Source organism: Oxyura jamaicensis, chromosome 1, assembly GCF_011077185.1.
Source record: "Oxyura jamaicensis isolate SHBP4307 breed ruddy duck chromosome 1, BPBGC_Ojam_1.0, whole genome shotgun sequence".
In the NCBI taxonomy this organism is placed as follows: Eukaryota; Metazoa; Chordata; class Aves; order Anseriformes; family Anatidae; genus Oxyura; species Oxyura jamaicensis.
Genome location: NC_048893.1, coordinates 170276269 through 170286308, shown reverse-complemented (window position 1 = coordinate 170286308; position 10040 = coordinate 170276269). Strand labels below are relative to the sequence as shown.

General features: G+C 33.8%; 1 protein-coding gene across 4 annotated transcripts in view; it reads left to right on the top strand.

The window, feature by feature from the left end:
- The window catches only part of PCDH17 (protocadherin 17), a 90329-nt gene extending 86717 nt beyond the window's left edge, over positions 1-3612 (top strand). For 3 of the 4 annotated variants that reach the window (XM_035321864.1, XM_035321871.1, XM_035321853.1), the window contains one exon: positions 2113-3612. In XM_035321864.1, coding sequence (XP_035177755.1) covers positions 2113-2795 — 683 coding nt within the window. In that variant the 3' untranslated portion in view covers positions 2796-3612. The remainder of the gene's footprint in view (positions 1-2112) is intronic. The other variant, XM_035321880.1, reaches the window with a different exon arrangement.
- The last annotated feature ends 6428 nt before the right edge of the window (positions 3613-10040 follow it).

The window sequence follows — 10040 nt, the reverse complement described above, 5'->3', positions numbered from 1 at the left end:
CCTTTCCTTTCCTTTCCTTTCCTTTCCTTTCCTTTCCTTTCCTTTCCTTTCCTTTCCTTCCTCATTAAACTGTTTTCCCACTTATGTTGTGCCTATGGGTGGGCATATATGTCCATTCCATTTCGTTCAAGTGAGTAAAAGAAGAATTTTTCCCAGTTCTGTCAGTGTGTTATAGTCTCAAAGTTGGGGATGTATTTTACTTTTGCTTTTCATTATGAATAATCTAATTTTTATTCTATGCTAGAACCAGAATATGGTTTACTTATCCTTGGAGGTCCCCTAAAATTTTTATTTTTTAAGCCTGTGTCTTAACATTCTCTTCCTCAAAAATCACTGTGTCCTCCTCATCATTCTCACTTGCTTTTGTTATTTATTTATTTATTTATTTATTTATTAGATTTTAAACTTTTCAAGGAAGGGAGCATGTATACGAATAACACTCTTTCATAGGACTTCATCATTAATAACTAAAACGTCTGAATAAATTATTCTGATTTAACTGATTATTGTGTCATAACACAATTTTGCTTAAATTTAAGTCACATTATATTAATGTCTATTGGACTCACAGAAGTCTTTCTTCTGTGTTAGGTTTTTGCAGTGCAGCTGTCCATGAATCTGGTGGTTATTTACAGATATCATAAGATTACAAGGAATTTATTTTTTTTTAATTTAAAATTTACCCTATTTTCAGGTCAACAAGTTTGCTCATTTTTTAAAGACCTGTTGTACATGTCTGTATGCGTGTGATTCATCCTTACATATAAATACACACTTACAGGGTTTTTATTGTTTGATTTATTTATTTATTTATTTATTTTGTCCAGTTGAAACTCCAGGCGTTTTGAACATACTGAATTCCTCAAATCAAATTTGAAACCCAGTTGTCCATTCTGTGGCTGAAAATACTTAATAGTTAAAAATCAGAGTCAAAATTCTCATCAAAGCCCAGAGATGGTAAAAGGATTAATTTTGTCAGTATTAACAGAAGAGTACTGCGAGATTAAAGGAAGAGAAGGTAACTTGCATCACAGTTTTGCATTCCTGAAAAAAATAAAAATAAAAATCATTTAAAGGGCATTTCTGGAGTTTTCTTGCTTCCTGAAATTAGGATAGAGTCATGTAAATAATTTCAAAATGGTGAAGGGTGACCCAAACATATTCTCTTAGTGCAAAATAACAGACAAACTAAGTTTTTTAAAACAGAATTTTTTCTTTATGTCCTCAAACTGTAGGACAGGAATTATTAAAATTTATGTTCTAAGACTGTAGTGAACAATATATATATATTATTTAACTATATATTTTTTGAAAGAAATAAGACTATAAAAATCCAGATAAAATTATCAGTTCAAATAGCATGTCATGGTTTGTCATTCTTCTAAACTGTTATGTATTGAGGAAATACATTTTCAGTTATTGCACGAAAACAAAAAATGGGAAAGCTGGTTACATGATCCATACTCATGCCTAATAAAATTGCAATGTGCACTTTTTGACAAGCTTATATTTAATGCATACTGATGGAAAAATTTAGTTCTCTGTTCTCAGCAGGAAAAGAAGGCTCTTTAACAAAACCTTTTTATTTCATGACTGTCATACAACATAACAATTACAAAAGAAATGGAGGTGACAAAAATGAAAAGCCAGCTTGCTGATTTTTATGAAGTGTTTGTATTTCCAGAAAGGCAGTCATTGCTCAGTTATTTGATTTGAAAAATTAATCCTGATAATGCCTTTTGAGTTCCTTAAGTACTGTTCACTATTTTCTAGGATGAGTTTTACAGAACAAAGCCTAACAGATTTCTACAGCAGATTAGTTTACAGATGAAGCTCAATTCCACCGAGAATGATTTTCTAATGACCCCTTTTTGCTTCCATTGGGCTGTGTGAATGCTTTAATACCTAGAGAATAGCATTAAATAAATCTTTTGTCTCAACTAGTCAGTCTATGCAATCCTTCTGAAATATTTTAATTATAGCTTTTCTTTTTCTCCATAATTAAGAAACCAGATGTCAAGTAAGTCCATCACAAGTTGATCATAGACTCTCCTTTAATTTAAAGAAAACCACTTATAACTAGACTTTTTCTCTTTCTTCTTTGTTTTGCAGAGCAAGAAGAATGTGTTAACTGCACAGATGAATGCAGAGTGCTTGGTCATTCTGACAGGTGTTGGATGCCACAGTTCCCTGCAGCCAGCCAGGCTGAGAATGCAGATTATCGCACAAATCTCTTTGTACCCACAGTTGAAGCTAATGTTGAGACTGAGACTTACGAAACTGTGAATCCCACTGGGAAAAAGACTTTTTGTACATTTGGGAAAGACAAGAGAGAGCACACTATTCTCATTGCCAATGTTAAACCTTACTTAAAAGCCAAACGTGCCCTGAGTCCTCTGCTTCAGGAGGTTCCCTCAGCATCGAGCAGCCCAACCAAGACATGCATTGAGCCTTGCACCTCAACAAAAGGACCTCTGAATGGTTGTGAAGTGAAATCAGGAGCCTTGGCTGAACCAAACAGCCAATACTTGTCAACTGACAGTCAGTATCTATCGCCTAGTAAACAGTCAAAAGACGCTCCCTTCATTGCATCAGATCAGATGGCTAGGGCGTTTGCAGATGTGCATTCCCGAGTGAGCCGAGACTCGAGTGAGATGGACTCTGTTCTGGAGCAGTTAGACCGTTCAGCCCGGGATCTAGGCAGGGAGTCGGTGGATGCCGAGGAAGTTGTCAGAGAAATAGACAAGCTTTTGCAGGACTGTCGGGGAAGCGACCCTGTGGCCGTCAGAAAGTGAAGGGGAAAATAAGGACAGGCTGGCAGTTATGTTTCTCTTCTGCTGATTAAAAACAAAACACAAAGAAATCATAAAATCCCCTGTTTGTAACAGATTTACAAGAATGAAGGAAGACCAATGCTGCTTTAAGGCTTTTAGTGAACATCTGAAGTGCCCACAAGTATGTTCTTTTCACTGCTCTTTCTTTTTGACAGATAACACTGGTTTCATTTTGACCAAATTTTCATTAGGACAGAGTCAAGTACACTAAGAACTATATGAATGAAGGAAAGATGGTGCCATTTTGACAATCTGATAGGAAGGTGTGAGAAAGGTGGAATGGAAATACATCTGATACTTTGAGACTGTCCTCAATAGCTGATGCTGACTTTACTGTTTACGTATAAACCCCAAGAAAAACAGGGTTGAATATCTCTGATCTGTGGTGAAGTTCCAGCAGTCACCACAGGCTTCTACTGAAAGTCCTAAAGAGTTCTTGTAGTAGTCCAAGTGACACCAAACATTAACATTCATTTGTGGTAAACATTTATGTACAAAGTTATCTGCCACAAATATGAGAAAAAAAAAAAAAAAAAAAGGAACAAGAAAACAAACAAACAAAAACCCACCATTCCAAATCATTACTCAACAAAACATGTCCTGATCATTAGTAAAACACTTCATATCACATTAAGGTTAAATGTAAAATGATATAGTCCATCTTGTCCTGCACACATAAGATAATTCACTTGATAAAAAGAAAAAAAAAAATGTTTTAATATCTATTTAGCATTTTAGTGTCCAACAAAACTATAAATAGTTAGTGATAAGTTTAAAAAAAAAGGGGGGGGAAATAAATTTTGAAAAAGATAATAGTTACCTTTCAGGGTAATATGCAAAAGAAATTAACATTATTAACACTTTTATATTCATTTGTGGACACTAAAATAGCTCAGGAAAGTGAAAATGTCTTAGACATCCACACAAATCACATGATCATTTAAATGTGCAAATGTAAGAAGATTCAGTGTGTTTACATCAAATGACATATTTTTATTGATTTATTGCAGATTCAGTGCATATGAGCCAAATTGTTGAGTGTATAAGAGCTATATTGTGTATTTTATTAAATTAATATATAGTTGTGTTGCAAAAATATTTGGGCTTATATTGTAAATGGCAAGTGTTGCCTCGGTAGCTGTCGAACTCTATGAGTTTTGTTTTTTTCCTGCTTCCTTTTCCCCATGGATTGTGGGAAGCAGTGCCTCAGAGCAAAGTCTCTTGTTTAATGTATGGTCTACGAAGTACTGCAGTACATAATCTGTTCAAAATGTGTTTGAGTGAGCTGATGGAGCTAACTGAATGGCCTACAAATACATCCATCAGTCATGGTTATGTGCAAGTCCTTGTAGAAGCTACTATTGCAAACCCATGTTTAATAAGAAAAATTACACTCAAACCCACACCTGGAACCTCCTTGGTGTTTTTTGTTTGTTTGTTTGTTTTTGTTTTTGTTTTTTGCTTTCCCAAATACATGCAGTCTGTTTAATGTAGGATATTTGATTGACTTCTTAAAAGATGACACCCTTTTCAAAGTTTTGCTAGTAAGTTGAGAGAGCTGCAAAACATGTCAGTGCCAAACATGTCAAGGCATGAACAGTATTTTCTCTGATTCTTTAGAGTGTGCAATGGATTACTGCAGTTCTAGTTATACATGGTTTATTCTGGTGGGGGGGTGGGGGGGGGATGTTTTTAGTTTTTTTTTTTCATTTGTTATGAAAAATATTTGCAGAATAACTTGGAAAGAGTTTCAACTTTTCATTTTTTTTTTCTAAAGGTAATTTTATTGCATTTGAAAAAATCAAAATTATCTTCAGATGGAAGTTGAAAAAAAACAACCCACATTCAAAATAAAATAACAGACAGAACAAGAAAATGAAAAAGAAAAAAATGTTTAGCTCAAGATCTGTCCCTTACATGCCTCAGATACTCTTGGACATATAGCTATGGCACATTTTTTAAATATAGTGTCTGGGCTATATTAAATTTAAGCTCTACTATACAAACACAAATAAAAGAGGTTATTTAATTTAGGTTGGCAGTCTCGAATCTCACAAAGCCATACTTTTCATCAATTCAAGGAAGAACAGCAACACGTTTTCATGTTGGCATTGCTGTTAAAGGGTGATTTTAATTAGTCAGTCCTACAATGAATTGTCTTTGGTTGTTGGAAACAAACATTCTGAAAGTTTGCTCTTAGCTCCTGCTGTTAGAATAAGTCTACAATTACAAGTAAACAAAGGATCTTGTAGATGTTTTATCAAGCTACTCTCCATGTTTTGGACAATTTATGTAACTAAAATGTGGTGTTGTCTGTGTTATATATATTTTTTTCTTTTTGGCCAGGAGACCCAAGATTGATTTTGCTTGATAGCTTGATAGCTTGAATTCCATAGTGGAGAGGATTTCTTATCGTTTGATCAGTCCTTTATACGTATTTCTGTGGTGCTCATCACTTCAGTGTCTGTGCACCAAGTCTTTAGCTCTGCCAGTGAGATCCATTATTCAGCAAAATCTAAGCCAGTATGTAAATGCAGTCAAGTGATAGAGATTTGTGTATTTTATAAATGATTTTAACACTGAGTAACCAATTGTACAATTCATTGTATATGTCTGAAGACATAAACCCACAATATTCTGAGAAAGGGCTGTGCCAATGTAAGAAGAATTTACCTTAAGGCTCTCTGTCACTAGTGATTTACTAGCTTTAGCTGTTTAACACATTATCTGTATTTAGTAGTGATTATTTATTTACCACTCTGAGGTAATTCAGAATTCATGACTCACAGCTTTATAGAAGAGTTTAGGATTTTTTTGCTTTTATTTAATTTGGCTGACAACTGCCTTGTGTTGTAGATCTTTGGCATATTGCTTCCAGTAAGCATATCCCAGGTTAAAAAATCCATTTCATAATTTAGGATTCATAATGTACCAAAAAAACAGTGAAGCTTATACATTGGGAGTTTTGCTGGTTCAGTTAAAATTAATGTGATTATTTGTGTAGGAAATACCACACACAAAAGTATTAGAATGTATATATATTTTTTTCTCTTTGGTATCTCTGCTATCTATCACCACTGGAGAAAGAGACAGCAATGGAAGATGGAGTTTGAGTTATTTCTCTCATTCTTATGTACATGTGTTATAAAACTGAAATAAAATGTCTGTCACATGACTATAGAGAGAATGGCTGAGCTAAGGGAAAGCAAGTAAAGTAACTAATAAAATTGTACTGTACACTGTGAATAGAGCATAAGACATTTTGTATATTTTTTTTCTTTCTTTTTTTTTTTTTTTTCTTTTTAAATTAATGAAAGCCAGCAACTGAGAGTTCCTTAAAACATTGGCCAATCAAATCAGAACTCCAAATCAGACTTTATTTTTTCCCCTCTTTTTTCCTAGCAGGAACATCAGGAAAGAGATTCTTCTAAACAATGATTTGCCACCTGAGGAGATAGGCTTTGCAGTCCAAGCTACTCCCAGAAATTAAATATTGCTCACAATGGAGCAAGGTACATCACCCAAACAACTTTTAAGCTGTTTGTTGCCTTATGGAAGGGAAAATGCTAAGGTCAAGAAGAAGTCGGAAGCCTAGCATATTATACACCCACTCATCATTGTTTAATTACTTTCTTTTGGCATTAGGCAATGATTACTATTGCATTAATTCAAATGGTAGTTTTGGCTATCAAGATTTGTTGCTTTGAGGTGTAATTGTATGAAATCTGATTAAGGTTTTGACTTGTCTGGCCCAGTTGTGCTACAGGTTGGCATTCACATTTATCAGCCCATGTCTCCCCATATGGCTCAAAGTTGCACCAATGACTGGTGAATGACACAAACACACAAGAAACAACCAACCAACCAAACAAACAAAAATCCCACACAAACAAACAAACAAAAGCAGCATACATTGTATGAATTATCTCAAACGCTATTGTTCAATGGCTGTGTTTAATGTGACCTATCTGGAAAATGAGGACTATGAATAAAAAGCAATTACTAATAGTGGTGTTGCCTGCTTTTGCATTCATTAACACAGAAAAAATGTGTTAAACACTGCATACCACAGGGAGCCTGATGGTAATTACTTTGGAAAAGCAACTTGTGGCATTGTGGCTGTTACAGCTAGTTATCAGTTTGCCAAAAAAATGACAGTTCCTGCTTCATTTATTAGAAATGTGTAACCGTTTTCTCTCAACAGGAAGGTGGTGAAGAGTTTTCATCAAGCTGTGTAGGTTTATCTTTTAAGCAGCTGATGTGCTGAATCCCTACAGGCTGTTATTTGCTCACAGATATATGGAGCTGAATAAAGGATAGTTTGGTTCAGTACACTGGTGTGAGTTCACCAAAAGCATTATAAATGAGGGTAAAAGTTCTCAAAGGCTGTCAGCCCAAAATGAAAGATCAAAACACTGCCTGAGTGTACAAGTGGAAAAAATAATCTAAAGAATGTAAGCCTTTTTTTTTTTTTCTTCTTTTATTTATTTTTTTTGTGTGTGTGTCTTTCTTAAGAGCCTGAGTAAATAATTTCATTCATGTTGCTGTAAACATGACAGAAGCTGAGAAAATATGAGTGCGTCCTATGTCCTGCTGATTGAGGTTGTTACAATTTAATACCTTAATTAACCTTTTCTTTTTTTTAAAAAAAAAGAAAGAGAGAGAGAGAGAGAAAGAAAAAGGAAAGAGAAAGGGAAAAAAAAAAGAAAAAAAAAAAAAGAAAAAAAAAGGGGGGGATAACTTCTGTTTGAACATCATGAATTCCTCTGAGTATGTGGCCCTTTCTCCTTGCTTCTATGTGATGTAACAATGACATAACAAATAATGTAAAACCTCTATGCTGGTTTATTTATTTATTTACTAATAACTAAGTAAATAGGCATTGCTTTTGACAGCTAAATAGGACTTTTAGATTGTTCAGAATACTATAGGTATTATGAAGATAAAGATTAGTCCTGCAGACAGAATTAACTTTTACCCATTGCATGTTTTCTGCAAGCCTCTTTGCCAGAAACAAAACCAGCCTGCATCTAATTAGCTGGCTATACCAGGCACATAAAACCCCTATTGTTTCCTTCTCTTTTTCCTGCTACATATATTTGTCTTTCTACAGGCTGAATTCCAAAATCTAGCAAGCCACTGTCTGTGCAGGGTCCTGCCAGAATGTACCTTATGCTGCTGAAGGCCTCATTGGACATGGGATGTTGCAGTCTTTCTGTCTTCAAATGTGTGTAATTCAGAGCTTGGATGGATCCACAGTATATGTAGAACAAGTCATAAACCATCCTGGCTTTTCTTTACCCAGAATACAGAGTCATTGATTTCTCATTTGGAAAGTGGCCAGATTGTCAAATAGAGATTCTTAGATCTCCCTTAAGCCCACCACATATAACTGCTTCAGGGTTTTCACTCATGGGATAAATGCCTTGTCTTTATCCCTTATTGAGTCTAAGACATAAAAGCAACTGAAAGCTTATTTTTTTTTGTCAGTTGGTAATGTTTCCCTAAAAATTATATTTCTCCAGCAGATACAAGTGATGACTCTCTGCTTTATGTATAGCTTTATTTGTGAAAGGTCACCTTAGTATCAGCAGTGCATGCAGAAATGGATCAGGGAATTAATGAGCCACTTTAAAATTTTCTGAGATGTATATTCCATAATGCATATGTTATGATTCAGGGAAGAGAGCACAGTATCTTGGTTTATTTATTACTGATGGTTCCCAATAATGCCTGGCTCACAAAAGCATTAGATCAAGTTTTGGAGAAATGTTTTTCTGTGATTTAGAGATTGATTCTTTTTAAATTATTATTGCATATGTACCTTTTCCCCTAAATATATACTGTTCAAATTGTAGACCCTTTGTTATTCTTTAAAATGAATAGGGATCCTTCTCTTAGGTTCTTTGGGTGAGAGAGATTTTATTTGTACCAGAATCCAAAATGTCTATAAACTTTCTGCCATTTATCTTGGTAAGAAGCAAGAATGTAGACATAGCTACATGGACAAAAGGTTTAGATTTTGACCTGCTGGGAAATTGAATAATTAAAATTCCATCTCTTAAAATATTTTGTGTTTAGTGCCTTGACTGTTAAGTCCATGGAATTCTTATTAAAGTGCACCTACTGAACTGCTGTCAGAGAACTAGGGGATCAGCAAGTCTGTCATCCTCAACTTTTTCCAAAAACAGCATTTAAACTGACTCTAGAAATCAGTTGATTGCTCATGCAGTTCAAAAACATATTTGCAATATGTTTGCAAAAAGAAATACTCCTTAACAAATTTGCAATTACATTTTGTATTAGCTGTAAATTTTTCATCATTTTAAGGGCAATCACACGCAGAACTCTTCAGTGGTTTGATTTAAAAGTGTTAAAAAAGATTATTGAACTGGCATCAGCATTAAAGTGGAAACAGCATACCTGTCTGACCATCAGAAAATGACATTTATCTTCTTCTGTTATTATTGTCTTTAGCAAAATATTCTATGCATCTGTTTTTAATCCTTTTACAACAAACATCTTCTACAATGTTACATGCTATAAGGATTTTGCAAGTATCTCTTTTATTAGGCATACTTCCTCATTTTTTTAATGTCCATTTAAATATTTTACATTGCAAATTTATCTTGTATAGAGAATTCATATCTTACCATACAATTAAAAATATTGATATTCTGTAGATAAGAATTGCATTTATTTCTTGGAATTCTACTTGTTTTAAAATTTGATCATATTATATTTGCTAAAATATATAAAAGCCATGTTTTTATTTTCCAGTTAAAACACTTTTCTTTCTATGGATAAATTCCCCATTCACTATTGTGAGTTCAATGGGAGATCCTGTTAAGAGGAATATTATTAGTAAACTAGTCAACTTTAAATCATTGTTTCTGTAATAACTAAATGTATAGCTATTTCATCTTTAGTGAAAATTATTTTGTTTCAGTATTTTTTAACTGAAAATATGAGGAAGCTAAACAGCGGATATGTATATTCCAGATAACTAATGTATTCAATATCTTCTAACTATAATATGGATCATAACTATGTATTTCATTATCAATACATTTTTAGGAGCTGTCTTAAACCATAGGATAAATTGTATTTATTCTCAATACCCTTTGGCTTTCTATGCTTAAATCAATATTGGTCATAGGAATTATCATCTATAACCTTATGTCTCACTCTATGTGGAAAACAAAA